Genomic DNA, 20,421 nt, shown 5'->3' with positions numbered 1-20,421 from the left:
ATTAGCTTGGTTGTAGCCTGAGATGCTTTTGCTTGGCTACAGATATTTAAATCAGTGCATCTCTAATCATCTTTGATTTGAAATGAACTGGAAATCAAATCGAGTTGGGACCATTTGAATCAAAGCTGAATTGATTTGGGGAATCTGTCGGTTAAAAGTTAAACGCCATTATATGCGGCCTTTTTCGGATCACAGAAGCTAGCCTTCAGTGTTAAACCTGCTGGTTAAATGAAGCTTTTTAGCGTAAACCCGACCATGACGACAGTGGGAGAAACAGAAGCTGAGATGTGTTAAAGTGGTGAGGGCAGCAGTCAGGACCCTCCATGCCAAAAACACCTCGTTCATATGTGAGAAACTCTTTGATAAAACTTAAGGCTCAGGCTCGGGACCGCGACCGATTTCATGAATCCATTCAGCTCTTATTTAAAAGTTTGTAAAGCAATTCGACTCCCGACTCGGTTCAATACCATCTGAAGTATTTCAGTTTCAGTACATTACCTCACAGATGGTCCACATTCTTCCAGAGAGCAGTCATTTGAAACCGGTCGTGCAAGAACAAAACTGCAGTAATTCACAGGCTGTAAATGAGGTTTATCAGGGATTATCAGGGAAGATGCCCATTCTATCAACTAGAGTTGGCTAATAATACATGAAAGAAGAGTTTCTGTTTTTTCACAAAACTTTGGTTTTAGATGGATAGATGGATACTTTATTGATCCCGAAGGAAATTGTGGACTCAGCAGCATTTGGATCAACAAAGCAAACATCGACCAAGAGCAAACGTAGTGTCAGGTGACTTGAATTAAAGAAGGTGGTCCTTCACATTGTCCACATCACTAGTATTGACTTGTGGGGATGTAGCGAATGGTTCTTAAAGTAGGTTCTGAACCACACTGTTGGCTGCTGTGTGGTTTTCCTGATGTGTTACAGGGTTCCCAGAGTTTAGCAGTCGACCTCATATTTGTGCAGCCAGTGGTGAACACTATGAACGAGACCTGGTTACCTTGGTTACCTTGGTTACCTTGGCCTTTCTTCCAGGTGAAACGACAGACATAAAGTCTTCTACTGTTGTGTTTTGTGGTAGTTTTGACTTACTTTTAGTGAAGTCACTAAACCACACAACTCATTGCTACTTCTCTTTTCGGTTTACAACATGTTCCTTTCACCGTCTCCTTCCTTTTACCCCTCTTCCTCCGGTTAGGATGACCTTGCAGGCCTTGCATGGTCACTGAAGCTATTCTATCTCGCGCTACTCTTCTCGCCACATTGCTTCACCCTCTGATTGGAGGCCCTGGGATGGAAAACTGCCTGGAGTCATTTTGAAGATGAGCTACACCTGTGTGGTGCACTTTTTCTTTCTATTTCTCCATTTTTTCGACCAGCATTCCTTTCATACCTGCATGTTTATTTGGCAGTGCAGCTCTCTCTGAAGCCAGATGTTCTTTTATCTGTACCATGGTGTGCATCTGGTGGATTTGGCTACTGGGTCTTAATGCCATGCTACACCTTTTTGGTAGCCTGTTTGAAGCAGTTATATGCTGCATCATTTTTCACATTGATCATTCCTTCACTGACACGAGACTCGTGCATTAAGTCCGAATAATACCTTAATTCTTTACCTACAGTCTGAATTTCCTTTAATTGTTTGTCTTAACTTAATCCCTCAAAGTCACTTCTAAAAGGGAGTAAAGGCACGCTACAGGCTGATGTAAGCTCACCCTGAGCCAGAGGCGTCTTTCTTCTTCACACCTCCCCTTTAACTCTCCTCCTCCTCCATAAAAAGGTGCGCTGTTGAGGCTTGTGGCTGTGACGAAGCAGAACTTGTAGCCTCTTCCCAGTAGCTGGAGGAGAGGCTACTTCTTCACCACATTCTACGAGGTGTGCAGAAACAGGTCGGAACACGATTGGGCTGTGAGTAAGAAGTGAGTGTGCATAATCAGCAGTGAGATGCAGAAAAACGGGAGAATAAGTGAAGGGCAGGACTGACGACATTACCCAGCAGCAGCTTCTCTGAATTATTACTGAAACACATGAAAGGAAGTGGAAATCTTAAGTTTTAGCCTTCTTTCTGGGGCCAGCTCTGAGTATTTAGTGGTTAAATTGGAATACGCGATGATGATGATTTTCATGATAAATGAGCAACTGGTGGAAAGCACAGCAGGCTGACCACATGGTGGGAGAGTGATTTATTTCAGGAGTCTTCAGGAATAGTTCTCCAGGCTTCTTGAAGGACATCCCAAAGCTCTTCTTTGGATGTCGGCTGCCTTTTGTTCCGTTCTCTGTCAGATGATCCCACACTGCTTCAATAATGTTGAGGTCCGGGCTCTGGGGAGGATTCATCCCTCCATAAGACCTGTTGCCACTGATTTTCAGTCCACTTCTTGTGTCATTTGGCATAGCTCAGCCTTTTCTCCCTGTTTCCCTTCCTTAAGAATGGCTTCTTGACAGCCAGCCTTCCATGGAGACCATTTCTGATGAGGCTTGGGCCAACAGTAGATGGATCAGCTGAAGGTCCAGATGCATCTCTCAGGTCCTGTCAGGTCTTTGCTGGATTTTTTCCTCTTTCTTAAGGACATCACTTTCAGATCCTGTTCATCTGCTGTAGATAGTTTTTTAGGCCTGACACTTCTTCTTTTGTCCTCCACTTGTCCAGTTTCCTCAAATGTTTTAAGGACACACTGCACACCATGCTGAGATATGCCAAGTTTTCAGCTAATAGCTCTTTGGGAATCACCTTGTTGCTGCAGAAATCCTATTTTCTGTCTGTCAAACTGTGTTTTCTTCATAGATGCAACTAAAGAAATGGGAACAAGCTTTAAGTTTTCTGTTATGTGTAGACGCAGCACTGGTCCATCCCTTGAGATAGTTGCCTTTTTAATGCTTGGGTCATTCATAGGTCACGATTGTTTGTCTTGTTTGTCTCTTTGTGGTCCTGTGATGGACGAGCAACCCGTCCAGGGTGTGCTCTGCCTTTTGTGCAGTGGCAGCTGGGCTGGGCTCCAGCCCCCCTACGGCCCTGAATTGGAAAAAGACGGTGTAGAAATTGAATGGATGGATGATTTGGGTCAGAGTTAAGTGTCTTTACAAATGAACAAACCAAAGAAACGTTTTGAAAAGGGTCCGATACGAGAACCAGGTTGAAAATAAGTGAAACCCAGCCAGTGTTAAAGAGAAAAACTTTAAAATAAACATCAGAAAGTCTGAAGAACTATTGCTCAAGACCACTTTAAAAGATTACAAGAAGGTCTGGCAGCTTGGAAGCAACATGTATAAATAAATTTTGCAGAGTGTTTTACCTCAGCAGAAAACAAAAAGGCATGCAGCGTTTAAGTATCTGTCCCTGAGTCCTCAGAAAAGTTAAATTCCATTAACTGTGTCTGTTCATCAGATCCTGAAAGGTGCTGCAGCTCTGCAGTTTCTCTCTTTCTCTCCACCAGCCTTTCTGCACAGTTGTTGACTTTTGAGGCAATGTTTTGGTGCCGAGTTCAGCCTAATTACCCTTTAAGCTCTCCTAATTGCTCTGTACTTTCGTGTCTGCATGCTTCTTCTGCTCAGCGTTGCCGCCTCATAATTACCGGCCTCTTCACTTGCTGTTTTGCACTGTTTAACTGGCTGTTTTGCACTGTTTAACTGGCTTTCTGCTCCATCCCATCTACTCTGGTTGTTTTCATTTGACACCCAAGGAGTCAAAATATTTTTCATTGCTGTATTGTTTGTCTTTGATTGGGATGTTTTCCCTCCTTTTGGCTTATTGACCGTGTGAAACACGAGCATTTCCTTTTTATTATGATATCCTGTAAAGCCATTCCAGTGGCGTATTCAGACTTTTAATTATACTTGAGCCTTTAATACCACCTCAGAGTGCTGAAAGCCAAACTGTGTCCACATGAAAAGTACATCAAGAGTCTGCGCTGTCTCTTTTTGTGCAGTTCAAGTACAAGAGAAACGTTTCTCTGACTGTTGGCTCCCTAAATACAGCTGAACTGGGTCCATCTGTAAGAATGTCCCACATACAGTCCAGTAGCCCAGTTAACCCAATCAGGCCAGCACGGCACCAGCTTTTTCTTATCACTTCCCCCTGAAGATCGATCTATTTTTTTAGTTTCCCCTTGTACTGTTCGGCCATCTGTCTACAGATTTAACAGCTGAGTCCAGTCTGCTCACCAACATTTGTGCTGTTCTTTGAGGTTTTTGAGCAACCCAGCGGCCCCCAGTGTTGGTGGTGCCGTTTCCCTCCTCTCCCGCACACTCTTCTCACTTCCAGTAATTTGTGTTGTGACATTTTTCTTTCTTTCTTTCTTACTTCAGCGGCTGTGACTCATCTTTTCCCAGTGCCCACTCATTTCTGTGCTCCACTGTTGTGTCTGAGCCTTGAACTCCCGACACTCGGGGTTTCCGTTGCTTCCACAGATTGTTTCTCGTCGTCGTTTCTCTTTTCTTTTTTTCCTTCATCTCATCTTCCTTGTCGTAACTTTCACTCTTTATCCTCAGATTTTTGTCTTGACTTGTGGTGAGACGTGTTCTTCTTCTTCTATGTTCGTCTTTTTGTCATTTTAACCCGGTATGGAGGCGGTCTGATGCACCTCAGGCCCCCTCCTTCATGAGCTCTGCTGGCATTCGACTTCTCACCCACATGTTTGACCCCACAGCTCTTATGGAGGCATCAGGGAAGAAGGAGGCTTTTTATGTGTCTGAAGTAGAAAGAAATCGTTATTAACGACCTACGTATATGAGGCTGCTGTTGGGATGTGTTTGTGGTTATTACTGACAGCGCTGACACCCAAAGGTTCTGTGATATTTTCCAAAGGTCTGTAGGATGATCAGCTTTTCACTTAGCAAGAGTGACTTCTCTGATTATAGCTTTGCTGTCTCCTTTCATCTCATCATTGTCTATAACACTTCAACATTAAGTCTTAGTGGGTCTAAGGTGGCTGTTTTCATCATAGACTACTTAGCTTGTTATTGTTGTGATTTCTCACCTATTATTTAGTTTATAAATGGTCAGAAATGAGTGAGCGGGTGGTCAAAAATCAGGAGATAATTAGTTAATTGACATCCTCTAACTTGATTAACTGTCAGATCAGTTGCAGATCGATTTCTTTTCAGTTGATTAATGGACACAAGTGTCCTAAAATGTTATAAAGTTATAACATTTGATTGAAATATGTGTTGAAGGCTGTTAACAGAGACGCTGAGGATGCTCTGAAGTCACGTTTGGATCTTTTTCTGTGTATGATAAGTGCTGCTTGTCCATTAATTTGCAGCTGGAGCTCCTGAGCGATGTTTGGGGAACCTGTTTTTATGGTAACTGGGGTGATTCACGCAGACATTATGTCATTTTGTTGGAGGCCTGGCTCAGAGAGCAGCACTGAAACAAGCATTTCTGTTTCAGCTTCACTCAAGACAAACATTTAGCTCTGAATGAATTAAGTCTGCTTGGATGATTCCCTCTGAGCCTCTTTTATCTTGCCATTTATACTGCGCTGATCTCACTGCATCATGACTGTGTTGTGTGCCTGTTCTCCGGTTAATGGACGCAGAGCCTCATTCATGTCCATGAATGGTCATGCAGCACATTTGGACCGATGACCCCAACGGACCTACGTCTGCATTTGAAGAAATAATGACCAGTCCTGTTCCTGCCTGCTGGATTTGGAACATCTGGGTCCGGCTGTGTCTGTCTTTATGTGATCTGACAAGCTGAGCAGGGCGGGAAATGAACATGTTTGGCGCCTTAAACACTGTTTCATGATTTATTAAATCCACCAACCACCTTTCTGTCAGTAAAATAACTGCTGGTCGTAGATTGATTTAACATCGTCATGGTTACTAACCTGGCGTGCGCAGCGACCGATTCGCCTAAATGATTTTGTATTGAAAGAAGCTGCTAAGACTAAATTAACTTGTGTTTGCAGACTGAAAACTCACCTGACAAGTTGTATTTTCTTTAAAAATAGAGGCTACGTTTCTACCTGCGTTTTGCTTCATGTGGATCTGACCCAGAGACACGAGTTTCTGTTCAATCTGTGCAAAGTTTCGACTCATTTCCAGAAATTCAACGACAGAAAAGGAATATTTTTCCATCAGCCGTGAATATTGTGAGCAAGTGCAGTTCTTCAGAGAGGAGGAACCCTTCTTAAGAATAAAGAAAGTTCTTTTAGAAGGTGTAAAAAGAAAGAAATCGATCTGGAAAGTGTGACACATCCGGTTTTTAATCTCAGTCAAACACAAACATGTTTTATATGACTTCAGGCTCGGTTTCATTAGGTGTCAAAACCTCAAATGTGTGCATATAAAAAGCCCATTGAGCTAAACAGATTGGATCATTACAACAAGATCTCACCAAATTCTTTCGTTAGAATGTTTTAAAAGAAGCTGGAAGAGTCACAAGCTATTTATTGATTTAATTCATCCAAACGCAAAGGACCTGGGCTGGACCCTCATTCACAGTGACGTCAAGCAACATAATTAAATCACAATCCAAAATATCAAAACATTCCACAGGAATTCGACATGGTCCATCAGAAAAGATAAGAAGCAGTGATACAAAACGGTACATAAATACATCCTGCAAATGGACGAGATGTCACACAAGCAGAAAAGATTCACATTAAACGGGTAAAAAAAAGTTTAAACTGATCAATGATTACTAAGTAACTGATTATTCACCATCCCTTGAAAGGGCTGAAAACTCAGGGATCTGACAGATTTGGAATAGAAGCTCAACCAAAGCCCACAGAAAGCTGTGTGCTGTACATAGTGTCTCCTTTTACTTTATATTAGTGGTAAACCTGAAATTTGACTGTTTTGGAACTTGTTCAGTGGAAGCCGGGCTGCGTCTCACTTGTTTTTAATATGTTGCATCATAGAAAACGCACAATGCAGCCATCTGCTTCTTTCAAATCAAATCAAATCAAGGGTCCGGTGTCTTAAGTTGGGCACGTAAAGGCTAAACGATACTTTTAAATACTTTTATCTGTCCGTACGGCAGATATTTAGATGTTAAACCTGACGGGGAAATTGTGTTTGAGAGGTCCGTGGCGTAGCTGTTCTGCTCCCACTCTGGGATTGGCTCAGAGTAACAATTCAAAACAGCTTTGGAAGTTTTTGGCACTGCAAGTCACCGGATCCAACAGCTATTCCAGCACCAATGTTGGTGTTTGTTTTACCACAGAAGAAGAAAAATGCCTCGGCAGGTGCATGAAGCTGCAGGTGTTCTCCATCACCATTTACTCAGCCTTTCTTTTTTCACTTCCAGTTCTCTGAGAATGTTTGGCATGCTGCACGAGCTGCTTTGTTTGCATCCCTGTGTGCCTCTTAAACCACCTGCGCCTGTTTCGGCCTTTTGAACTTGTTGCCTAAAGTGCTCGGCGTGGCTCACTGAAACCTCCTCGTCACCGGTTGGAAACACATAAGAAGGGAGTTTTTTTCACTTTATATTCCAGTCCTGCTGGAGTCTAGTCTGATATTTCCCATAAAAGGTTGAATTTAACTGATAATAGCTTTCTTTTGCACCAACAGGAGATTTCCTCTTTGTGTCTGCTTGCATAGATTCTTTTAGTTTTCTAGGTCAGCTCGCTGGCTCAAACTCAGATTCTGGAGAGCAGCTGTACGTTCCTGAGCTTCTGATTCGAAGGACTGGGGTTCAGATCAGTCAACTAGCTGGAGTTGAAGATGAATCAAACAGCTCTCCCTCCTTGTTTTTGCTCTAAAATCAACCCATGAGCAAGACATTCGATGCCCAGCTGTGATAATAAACTGCAAAGCGTAAGAAAATGCAGCTCCCTCATTCCTGAGGCCCTGTTCAGACCTGTTTCGAACACATGTCCCGGCTGATTGGATCGTTTAGTGGACAGGGGATAAATGCAGGTGTGAAAACACTCTGGAGGCATTCGGATCCAATCAGCCGGGCCACATTCATTGCTGGTCTGGGACAGTAGTAGCCACATTATGACCTCACATGACCCCTCAACAACAATGCGGTTTTCCTCTCGGGTCTTTCGTTTGGTCGTCTGTTTTCCGGTTAAAAAAATAATTTATTCTGTAAAAAAGGAGCATCCAAATCACAGGAAGTGTTATTTCCATTCATACTGAGATGGTGACCATCTCTGGGCTTTGTTCACCATCCTTAACGGGCTTTACCCCACATGTTTGGAGCTGATTTCGGTGTATTTCTGCTCCTTCAAACTAACAGCTGTGCTGGTTTTCCTTTAACCTTGCTGATCACATATGCTAAACATACCACCTGCCCTGGAGCGGTTTATGGAGCGCCTTGGCTTCACAGAGGCCTTTTCTTATGATATCCCAGACGACAAAGTCAGGTTTAAACATTTAGATGATGTCAGGTAGAGCAGTTGAATCTGTAACTTTCCCTCAGCTTGTTGTTGTGTTGTCAGACATAAAACCAGGCGTCAGCTTAAAGATTAGTCTGATCGGTGGGATCAGATATTGGCTGGTGTTCATTTCTACAGCGACAGCAAACGACCTGTTGATCCTGACTGCCTTTGAATGGATTCAGCCTGAATATATTGAGCAAAACTGGGCTTATTTCTGCTCTTCAGAACCGGACTTCTAATGTGACCAAGCACATCTGAACGTGAAGCATTAAGAAATAAAAACAGAAGGCAAAGCAGACACAGCCACGGATGCATCAAAGTTTCTGCTCAGAAAATCTGCTCCAGATTCATTATGGGTTTAAAACGGTGTAAACGGGTTTGGTGATAAAGGCTCGTAAGCCAGCAGCTAGCTTTAACTGCTTATCTGAACGGCGCAGATGGGGAGAAACTCCATATCTCTGCTTCGTATCTTTATCCTCATCTGCTGTGTTTGCCTGGGATGAGATAACAGGCATCAGGATGCAGGCATCCCTCTGTGATGATTCAGATCGTCTGTGGTCGACCGTTTATTACTGTAAGACACAGGAAAACCAGCAGATAGACTAAGCCCCTCCGTTGTGACAATTAAAGCTTTATCTGTCTAGTTTGGATGATTTTGTTAAAGATTTCAATCCTTTAGTTAAAACTGGTTAAAAACTCATTTCCTTATCTCATAAAACACTTTATTCCTTAAAAATGATCATGTCCTTTTGCGCTTTGGTGTCTGTGTGTTAGATAACTCCATTAAATCCTCCACAGAGCCAGAACCTGGAGTGAAAGTCACATCCCATTTCATTATGTGTCCCAAACAGTGACCTCACCTGCCCCCCCTCCCTGCCAGCCTCTTACATAACTACCTGCACACACTTCCACTTACACACACTTGACTTTCATACATTCGCTGTAAACTTTGATACATGTCAGCTGTCCTCAGTGGACGCCGCCAACCTGCAGCCATTTACAGCCACAGCAGAATTAGCGCCATTAGTTGTGTCCGGTCAGGTAGATGGAATTAGAGGATTAATCATCCAGTCAAGGCTGCCGGCTGCCTCGCTGCTCTGTGATACTTACAGTTGGCCGACCGTGGCCTTGAAAAATGACGCTACTGCAGCACAAACTTGGATTTAACGCAGAGTCAGTCCTGAGAACGCAGTGGTTTCTACCTCCTGCCACTAAACTCCTGTGATCCCAAGCATCTCCAAGCGTTATTTTCAGAGCGTTGCAGAGATGTTGACGGTGTTCAGGCAACACGTCCCAGCCGGCGGGGAACTCGTTTTTATGCCCCGTGGACAGCAAAGAGCAGCGTCCATGTCCACGTACACATCTGGAGACTTTTCCTTGCACACACACATCTGGAGACTTTTCCTTGCACACACACATCTGGAGACTTTTCCTTGCACTCACACATCTGGAGACTTTTCCTTGCACTCACACATGTGGTGCCAGCTCTTCATGGTTTTTGCTTCCTCTGTGGTGCGTTCATCATGCTGTCAGCTGCCTGGATGCAGGCTACAGGTTCTGGTTTGCATAAATGTCAGATATTCTGTGTCCTCAGCTCTCACGATGGTCCGAAAACACAAATTATCATGGGAATATTTCCTCAGTTTTTCTAAATCGGACGATAAGTTGCTCCATAAGGACATGAATCCAATAAAAAGCCACTTTGGGATCATCCTGGAGGATGTTCGTTGTACTTCTAAATGAGTAGCTTCATCATTTCTAAGATACAGATATAAATGGAGCTGCAAATCTTTAAGCATGAAATATTGTTTTTTTAATTGTTGGTGCCCACATTCCCTTGTAGTTTAATACAAATAATCACAACTGCAGATGGAAGAGTTAGAATACATTTCCAGTAAATCAGGCTCATCTTAATGTACGTCTGCTTATTCTGGAAAGGTTAGAAATCTAGGAACTCCTCCTGCTTTGCTTTCCGTGCTTCTCTCACTCCCTCCCTGCCGTTTTCTCCTCATTTGACCCATTTCTGCAGCCCCACAGACACTCCAATCACTCAGAATTAGATTCAGAACAAGATCAGGACTCCTGTGTGGATCTGCTTCTCTAGAAGACTTTGGCAGATGATCTGTGAGAGAGAACTACGACCCTTTTCTTCCCCAAAATAAACCACACACAGATCTTACTGCCAGTGTGGGTCACCCTGTCACAGATGAGCACTGAGCTTAGATCATGCTTTATTGGAGAACATGTGAACATCTGTGCTGTTTGTCGGGGTAAAAATGTTCACTGGAATAAATATGAATACTTATATCTAGTCTTTGTTCATTTTGATAGTAAATTAAGTGTTTTATTCTTTAAATTCCAGGACGAGTGTTTGGATCTAAACCTTTTGTTATGCATCACGTTTTCATGCCAAACACTGAGTGAAAATCAAAGTCGTTACGATGCGCACGCACTGGTTATTAGTTGTCAGAAAGGAAAAGTGGCCGCGTGGCGCACTGTTGAAGAACCAGACCTAAATGGGAAATTGATCTGTGGAGGGATTTTGCCGTTATTTTCACTGTTATCACATGTTAGCTGATCTAAATGTGGCCACATGTGGCTTCCTGGCTTCAGCTTCGTGAGGTCACTCAGAGCTCCAACTCCCCGCAGGCTCCTCACACGGCATTTTCTGCTCTTTCCTCCCGTTAAATGTCCTTTCTGCAGCTGTATGTAAGCAGCCCAGATGGTGTCAGTGTCAGGGCCTCTTCTTTCCAGTCCACATATACAGCCGTACCCGTTTTATCTTGTTCTTTTTCCCTTTTACACCTGCTCTATCGCACTGTTTTAACACATATTTATGTACAGCCAGGACTATAAAGGCGGGTGTTTGTGCTTGGTTCACTTTGCACGTGTAACTGAGAGGCAATCTTATCAGAAAAAAGACATTTTCATACCTCTGATACTAATCTCTGATACGACTTCCTGTTTCGATCAGGTGCTGTGACACTTCCACGCTGGTTTCGCTGGTCATTTGTCAGCTCCAAAGCACCGTTTCACTCTGTGAATCTTACACATTTAAGGATGAAACTCGTGTCCCACACGTGACGGAAAAAGTCTGGATCTTTGCTTCCATCTGTGAAATATTAAGAAACATTCCCTCCACGTGTTACGCAACAGGGAACCGACCGCATTCATGGCAGACGCGTAAAGAGCTCCAGTGACGAAACTAAAAACCGAATGAACAGGAAGTAGAGCAGAGGTGTTCTGTTACCTGTGCCAACCTGCATTTGAAGCACACACACACACACCTGGGCGGCAGCATTAAAGCGCTGTGTGCGTGTTTACTTGTGTGTCTCTGTGTGTTTGTGTTTGCTCGGCCCAGCTCCCTGTGGTATGCAGCAGAGCAGGTTCATCTGTGTCGAACAGAAAACAGGAGTTGGATGAGGAGAAGAGCCCCGCCTCCTCCTCATCTGAATCACATTCCCTTTAAGACTGAGATGAACTTTGTTGTCAGGCTGCCACCTAAAGGACGCTGCAGCGTTTATCATGCTCGGTTATACTGGTATTCATTCATTGTTTTAAATATTCCATTCGTTTAGCGGTATGTAGCTTATTCCTGGAGCGTTGGCATCACCTGTCATCCGTATTGATCTCTTTCAGAGCCATTACTTTCCAAAGCAGTTAACTAGTTAAATGTACATTGAACAAAATGCTTCCAAACACTTCCCGCGCCCCCAAATCAAATTTTCATTCATACCACACAGATTCCATTTAGATCACAGACTATAACAGGAGTATAGCATTGTGTTTAACCTCTGCTAAACAGAATAAGCAACCTGGCGACAAACATAGAAACCAGATGAACAAACACGACTAAAAGAACCACCGAAACCACAGCTGAAACGAGTACTGAAAGGAACCGGCTGCTTTCAAAAGATGGGTGACCTCACTGAGTGAGTCGGGACAGCAGCTTTGTGTAAAACGAACACGGTGTTCTCTCGTCAGACCAGCCAAAATATAACCTTTGTGATCTCAAAGACTCTGCAGCCGTTGCTGTCTAATATTAGCACCGATGCATTCGGTGCCTGAAGCAGTCTGCTCCCGTTTCTCTCTCTCTCCTTTTCCCCTCTTAGTTCTGATGATCTTTATCTCCAGCTGAAGAACACTGGACCGGCTGATTATTATACAGAGCTGCAGGCAGCACTGATAAGACTATTGTCCTCATTTTAGAGCTGGCAGAGTTTCCATCTGCTCCTTTCTCTTCCCATTAAGCGCTCCCGTGGAATGAAATGGTAAATTGGGAGTCAGAACTGTTGATTGGCTGTTGCTGTATAATGAGCCCTCCGGCTCGGTGCAGTTTCTTCATGTGGTCAGTGGGTCATTTGTGGGTCAGACTCTGACCCATCTGAGTTCTTTAACTTCTCACCAACTTGTTAACCCACCACCGGAAAGCAGTGATGATTACTAAAGAACAGGAGCATCTTTTTTGTGCTCTTTGCTTTCTAACAATCAGTTGGATCAGTTGGAAAATGTGTTAACTGCTGAGTAACCAGCAGGACTTAACCTTTCGCAGATCCATGCACTCAATCACTCGCTGAAGCAGCATTTTACTGGAAGAACACAGAACAGCGGCGCCAATAATGATCAGAATGAAACGAAACCACATGAGGTTGAGAAAGTTGTCCCTGGACAGGATTAAGGATGAGTAACCAGCTTCTATGTGCAATTAAAGCAATTTGAAACCATCAAAAATGAGTATTTTGGTACAAATGACTTTGGTGAGACAACAAGCCAGTGTCCACTCAAATGACAAAGTTCCTTTTGTGAGATTAACAGTGACCACAGAGAAGCCATTCCCCATTAAAAGGCACGTGACGGCCCACTTGGAATTTGCTGGAAGCAACTAAAAACCTCTGGTGTGATAACAAAAAGACTGAACTAGTGTGTGGAGTAAACCGGACCCTGAGTAGCATCATTCTCTGGGAATGTTCTGCAAAAGAAAGACAGATGCAGGAAACAGATCTCAGTCTGGAGTGAGGGATGAAGTCAAATCTCTATGAAGCCCAGCCATAGCCTGGGCCTGAACCCACCATCACTGCCTCCAGAGCAGCGCTCAGATGGTGAGAGGTCGATCTTTTAATGTCCATCTGCAGCACAGAGCTTTGTATTGATCAGGAGGTCAGTCTGTTCACAGCAGATGTCGTGCACCTGCTGCTCTAATGGAGGTAATGGAGTGTCACTTTATGTTGCTGCTGCTCTAATAAACCAGAGATGAGTGAGATTCTTTTACTCAAACACTGATGCTAATGTTTTCCACGTCAGTTCGTGCACGTGTTGTTCTTATTAAGTGCCATTTGTTGTGCCTAAAACCCTCCTTAAATTGCTCTTCTGCAGCCTCTGCAGACAGCAATACTGACAGGTCAGTTTATGTAGTTTAGTAGCCACTGAGAAGTTTGCTGAATAAGGAAAAAAAAGAGCAACTTATTGATGCACTTATTGCAGACGTTTATGTTCCTGCTACCACTCAGCTGAAGTTGAATTTCTGCACAGTATCGGGTGGAAAATCAGTTTTTTGTGGCCGTGGTTTCCCACTTCTGTGGCTTTGCAACAGTTGAACACCCACCAGGACTTCCTCTTTGACGGGTCCATGCACTAAATCACATGTTCGAGCAGCATTTTAAGGGAAGACAACAGAGCGTTGCTCGCAGTGGAGCAATGGCACTGATACGATTAAGAAGTTTTTTGCGATCTATCTCGGTACAGGAAGAGGACGATGTGTTTATTAGCTGCTCCCCACCGGAGGTAATATCTTGAACATTTTTAATTAATGGCTCTCTGTGACTGCTAGAATGGAGAAGCTTTAATGATATAATGTCTGTAGAGTGTGCATATCGTGAGGCTTTGATACTGTGTTGAACAGGACACCTCTCAGGCATCCTCTGGTCCAGCGACTATCCGATTCTCCTGGGTGCCTCCAGCTGTTTGTTTGGCTCCTGCATATTTCATCCCCATTGATCCCCATGCAATAAAAGCTTTGCAGGGGCAGTGTTGGAAGGCCTCGGGGCTCCGGCATTATTTATGACTCTCCACCCAGTGGCTCTGCAGCCAGGCAGCCTCCATGTAATGTCAACATGAAATAATCATGAGGAGTAGCTCATTGACTGGATTGGTTGATGATCGGGGGTTTTGAGTGACGCTGGCTGCATTTGTTTGTTTGCGAGTCGGTGGCGGCTGACAGATGAGGGTTTTTCATGGTCAGTTAGCTGATGTATTTGTTATTAATTTGTTCTGAAGCTAAACGAACATATGAAAGACTAACTTAGCCTGCGTTTTTCTTAATTTACATCAAGAAATGTGCAAAATAATTAAAGATTCATATGTAATCGACAATGTTGACGCGTTAATGTTGTGAGACGATTCCCAGCCTGTCAGTATCTGAATTCTGCAGCTTCTCAGCTTTTATTAAGCTGTAATTTAGATTTAATATCACTGGCTTATTAAAAACACATTTGATTTGTATCTGCTCCAGTCCCTTGGTTGTTTAACAGGAACATTTCTTGGGTATATTAGAAACTTCTCAGAGGTTTCCTCAAATTAATTTGTGTTGTGTCTTCCTGGCTGTAAAAGGATGTCAGCGAGCTCTCACTTTGGAGAACTACTCAAACCTAACTGCTATATTGTTGGTATTTATGCTGTCAAACCTTGCTGTGCAACACATTGTACATGGACAGAGACAGAGTTTAGACATCCACAGCATAGCATTCGCTCAAACTGCTCAGAAAGTTTAAGGTTTGAGTGGTCTTCGATGATGACATGATGAGCTTTCAGCTTAGCTCGACTGTCAGTCTCTGTATCTCCAAACTGAGAGCTCTGTTACCGCTGGCAACCGCAGGTAGTAGTGAGTACTTCACTCACCCCAAATTAAAACCAGACCTGAAACATGAATCATACCTTTTTTCTTTATCCTGAGAGGGCGGACAGTTTGGTCTTTGACTTGTCTGCAGAAATATTCTGACAAAAGTACAAGATATGATATATATATATATATATATATATTCTGTGAGGAAAGTTTTAATGGCTTTCTCCTTGTGCAGCTGCAGGGTTTAGACTGATCTAACTGTCATCTGAATGTTCTGCATGTTGGTTTTACTTCCCCATTTCTTCTTGACATGGGGACAAGCTACTCTTTGTGATATAACAGCAACTTCCTTCCCCTCTCCTCCTCCTCCCGTGAGTTCATTCAGTAATCTTCTCCTGTGTGGCCAACAGTTGCTTTGTCAGCTTGAAATGCAGCTAATTATTTCCCCCCTGAAGTGTCGCTCCTTTACTTTTGGCCCCCGACCTGCTGATTGTGTAGAATAAGCCGCTACACATCATAAAGATGCAGTTATTGGCTCCGTGTGCAGCTCAGCAGGAACATCCACAGTGTGGGGCTGAGATTTTGATGGATCCATAAGTTTGCATCTGCAGCTGGTGATTTGCATCATGAGCTAAAGATTTCTTCCATCCAGGAACGCTGCTGTAACGACTTAAATCCACTCACAGCCGGCTCTCTTTTCCTCACAGACGGTATCTTCATCAGGCCATGGCCGCCCTGACTCGCCAGTCTACACCAACCTCCAGGAACTGAAAATCACCCAGACGAACCTGCCCCCTCTGCCCTCGGGCTCCCCCCTACACATCCTGGGAGACTGGGAGACCTACAAGGACCAGAACGGCAGGCATTACTACTACAACCGCTCCACCCAGGAAAGGACCTGGAAGCCACCTCGATTCAGAGACACCAGCATCGGGAACTCCAGAGGAGAGACCCACAGCGCTGGAGAGAGCTCAGAGGTAAGTCTTTGCATCTGTCTCACTGAGGAAAGCTTCGAAATGTTGGGCTAATGTTGTGTTTCAACATTAAATGTGGCAGTTTCACATTCTGGTGTGAGGTTGCGTCATCAAAGTCACTTTTTTTTCCCAACTTCACCCCATCACACTGCTTTAAGCCACTTGGAAAACAGTTAGCAGTCTTTACAAGCGTGGTTTGCTAAATTACGGTTCCCATGGTGGGGCAGGACTGTGTGGGACACAGCAGGGAGTGCTTCCCATCTGAAAACACCCTAAATATGGGCATGAAGATGCCAATCAAGGCTGGCAGTTCTGAGGGAAACAAAAAGATTGTTGTAGAATTGAAATAAATGCACAGATCACCAAATCTTATCCGTTTCAAATCTGCAGTGTGATTCAGTTTTCTTTTTTTATCTCTGAACCACAACATGGATAATTCGCTCATGAGTACAGACAAGCAAACCCAAAGCTGTTTTTCAATTATAAATGTGTCATCAACACATGAATAGAACCGCAGCAACTCACCGATGTCATTGAGTGGCCCTGAGCTGATCCCACAGAGGGAAACTTGAGTCATTGTCTCCCCTTTGCACCCTCAATCCTCACCGTTCCAGTGAGGAAATGTGTGACTGCAGACAATGCTGCGTTCAATGTCATGAGGAATAATTGAATTTCGGAGTTCTGGTTGTTTTTCTTTATAAGACCCTTGATTTAAAAAGGCCACAGAAATGGAAAGTATGACTCTAAAAACAGACGTTTGACAGGAACCAAATAAATATATGACTTTGCAATAATGTCATCACACAGTGAAAGTGGTGCTCATGAGCACTGAATTACAAGAACACGGATAAATGGATAAGTGTGTGAGTGCAGATGAAGGAGATTTCATCACATATTGCGACTGCCTTCAGCTCCCAGTCCTGTGCACAGGCAGAATCAGGCAGCTGCAGAAGTGCTCCCGTCAGCCCTGACAGATTGTTATGGGAGATTTGAATTATCAGAGAAACATCTCAGAGAGAATGAAGGTTTTGTTTTCTTTCCGACACCCACACCAGGATAATTTGTTGTTAAAAAAAACAAGCGACACGCACCTTTTGCCAGCTTGGAAATTTGACTAGTTTTTGGCTCGATTCTGATGAGAAGACGACAGCATCTCAGGGAATTACTGTGATTGGGATCAGTTCTTGTACAAACACACGCTCGGCTGTCATAGCACATTGGGCTGCATCTTTGGGGGTCATCTCTGATTCAGTCAGCCTCTGTTTCATTAAATGGCTGCACCACACTGCCACCTACAGACCAAGAGCTGTCACTCCAGCTGTTCTGTGTCACTGTGCAGGAGTCTGCCTCAGGTTTACGGCCCTCTGTCCAAAATCAGTCAGGGACATGAATGTTTTCAGCTCTGTGGTGGCTCCTCTGGGTCTGTGCTGGTGATGGGGAGTTTCTGATGATTTATTGGTTTTGGGTGCATGACTGTCTCCTCTCCTCTGTGTCTCCATGGTGAAATATGCCCTCTGTTTTCTCTCCCTTTACACTAATGTCAGACCACTCCTCTTTCGCTCTCGCCGTCTTTCCTTCCCTTCCTGTCGCTCTCCATCGGTCGACTGCAGCCTCTGTCTTCGGAGGACACCTGCTTCAGTACCTACTCTAGCCAGTCAGACAGTCAGTATGGCTCGCCGCCACGTGGCTGGTCAGAGGAGATGGATGAGTTCGGCCACACGCTGTACGTCAGCGACTATACTAACGAGAAGGTACCAGCTGCACAGAGCTGATCTGCTGTGTCTTCTTTACTGTGGTGGTTTCTGGGGCTGCATGGGGGGGCAGGTTTTTGGTTGATTTATGGGTCATTTCTCTCTCACCAGCTTTCTTTTCACTGGGTTGGCAGTACTGTGCCTCCCCTGGATGAGAGTTATTACTTTTCTCACTTTCTGTAATGAATCTTAATCGCTTCTCTGTGTTTAAACAAAACAAATGTTTTACATGTATTTGAATAGAAGTGAAAGAACTGTGTTACTGTTGAAGCCACTGACAGACGTGGGCATGATTTCACCCTGTCTCAAGCACAAATAGATGGAAACAAATGATTATCAGGACTCGCACCTCTGATGACTCTCTGGTGCGCCTGTCTTTGTACCGTTAGTGGTTAAAACATGTCGACGACCAGGGAAGACCTTATTACTACAGTGCTGACGGCTCCAGGTCAGAATGGGAGCTGCCAAAGGTAAGAAACTGACTCAATCCTCACATTTCATCCAGAAAAAGAAGTAAAAAGTAATCCTGCTCGCAGTGTGTGGTTAAAAATCTGTTTAGTGAGAATAATTTAAGATAAAAACTGCAGTTTTTCTTCTTTTAAACTAAATATTCAAACTCTTCTTCTCCTCCAACATGAGCCGGAGAAGCTGCTTGGGTCACACACCAACAGTGAATCAAATAACAATACCTCATTTACCACCCCCCCACATCACAGGGCAGTAAACACACCCACACATTCCTGCAGCTCTGAGCAGCTTCTCCTGTAGAAAGCACACCAACACACTGGGTCTGTACAGTACTTTCCAAAAGTCTTGAGACGCCCCTCGTTTCTTTACATTTTCCCTCCAAGCAGCCACACATTCTTAAAGTCTTGAATAGTTCTCCAGGACTGCTTTTTCACTCATTTTTAGTCTATTTCTTGTTTTTTTTGTAAAGCAGAACTGACTGACGAATCATTCAAGAAAAAAGCCACAAAACTCAAGGGATGAACCGGTGTTGTAGCTTTAGACACTTTGTTACCAGCAGCCTGTCACAAAGACATTTGTTCCCATTTATTTAGTTGCATCTATGAAAAACAGCAAAGATAACATAGTTTGACAGAAAATAGGATTTCTGCAGCAACAAGCTGATTCCCAAAGAGCTATTAGCTAAAAACTTGGCATATCTCAGCATGGTGTGCAGTGTGTCCTTAAAACATTTGAGGAAACTGGACCAGAGGAGGACAAAAGAAGAAGTGTCAGGCCTAAAAAACTATCTACAGCAGATGAACAGGATCTGAAAGTGATGTCCTTAAGAAAGAGGAAAAAATCCAGCTGTGACCTGACAGGACCTGAGAGATGCATCTGGACCTTCAGCTGATCCATCTACTGTTGGCCCAAGCCTCATCAGAAATGGTCTCCATGGAAGGGTGGCTGTCAAGAAGCCGTTCTTAAGGAAGGGAAACAGGGAGAAAAGGCTGAGCTGTGCCAAATGACACAAGAAGTGGACTGAAAATCAGTGGCAGCAGGTCTTATGGAGGGATGAATCCTCCCCAGAGCCCGGACCTCAACATTATTGAAGCAGTGTGGGATCATCTGACAGAGAACGGAACAAAAGGCAGCCCACATCCAAAGAAGAGCTTTGGGATGTCCTTCAAGAAGCCTGGAGAACTGTTCCTGAAGACTCCTTAAAGAAATGACAGAAAGCTCGTCTCAGAGGGTTCAGGCTGAGTTGGAGAATAAAGGAGCTCAGACCAGATATTCACCTTAAAGCTGCTTAAAACTCTGTTTTTGCCTCAGATTCTGTGTCACCACATGATCAGCAAATCACTGCAGCTATTTCCCATCTTCTTTGTAATATGTAAAGAAATGAGAGTTGGCTCAAGACTTTTGACTCTTTCTGTCAGTAATCTCCTTCCTTTAAAGGGATTCTGTTGTGTTTTGTCAGTGTGTCTGATCGGTTCTGGCATCACTTCTTCCCATAGAAGCTCACAGCTCACCCATCTCACGATGTGATGATAGTCATGTTGTAGCAGCATTAAACGTTTTGTACCTGGCTGTATTTGTCATATTTAAGGGGAAAGACATTTGATTCTTTCTGCCCTTCCTGCAGTACAACCTCTCCCCGCCTCAGCTGTCCGGAGACGCTCCGAAAAGTCGCAGTCTGGACCGGAAAAATGTGGAGTCCATCGTCTTGACAAAGTGGAGACACAGCACCTACACACAGGAGCCCAGCGAGAAGGTCTGACACCCCTGATCTGAACTCATGTCTTTATCTGGAAAAAGAGTTTTAAATGATCTTTTTGTTGTGCAGCTGCCTTTTACACTTCACTTAAAGAAGAATAAAGTGCAGCTGCTACCTGTAGCGTTAAGCAGTACGATGTGTGACGAGTCACCATTCTCAGTTGTAGACTGATTGTTTTGCAGCGGCTGTTAAAAACCAGACGTTTCCGCTCAGGCTCCGCCCGCCCTCACCCGTACAAACACCAAGTCAGTAGTCCGTCAAACGGAAGAGTCAAACGTACAATCACTTTGCATGAAGA

The 20,421-nt window shown here is 43.9% G+C and overlaps 1 protein-coding gene across 8 annotated transcripts in view; it reads left to right on the top strand.

The window, feature by feature from the left end:
- LOC140268689 (rho GTPase-activating protein 12-like) overlaps window positions 1-20,421 on the top strand; it is a 48,655-nt gene that overhangs the window by 20,204 nt on the left and 8,030 nt on the right. For 2 of the 8 annotated variants that reach the window (XM_072363644.1, XM_072363645.1), the window contains exons 3-7: window positions 15,882-16,151; window positions 17,693-17,899; window positions 18,289-18,369; window positions 19,992-20,120; window positions 20,306-20,368. In XM_072363644.1, the coding sequence (XP_072219745.1) occupies window positions 15,882-16,151; window positions 17,693-17,899; window positions 18,289-18,369; window positions 19,992-20,120; window positions 20,306-20,368 (750 nt within the window). The remainder of the gene's footprint in view (window positions 1-15,881; window positions 16,152-17,692; window positions 17,900-18,288; window positions 18,370-19,991; window positions 20,121-20,305; window positions 20,369-20,421) is intronic. The other 6 variants (XM_072363647.1, XM_072363646.1, XM_072363651.1 and 3 more) reach the window with 4 other exon arrangements.

This window comes from Leuresthes tenuis, unplaced genomic scaffold (genome assembly GCF_036924035.1).
Source record: "Leuresthes tenuis unplaced genomic scaffold, fLeuTen1.0.hap1 SCAF_14, whole genome shotgun sequence".
Taxonomy (NCBI): domain Eukaryota; kingdom Metazoa; phylum Chordata; class Actinopteri; order Atheriniformes; family Atherinopsidae; genus Leuresthes; species Leuresthes tenuis.
Note: the sequence above shows the minus strand (reverse complement) of the source record. Positions and strands in the feature narration are given on the sequence as shown.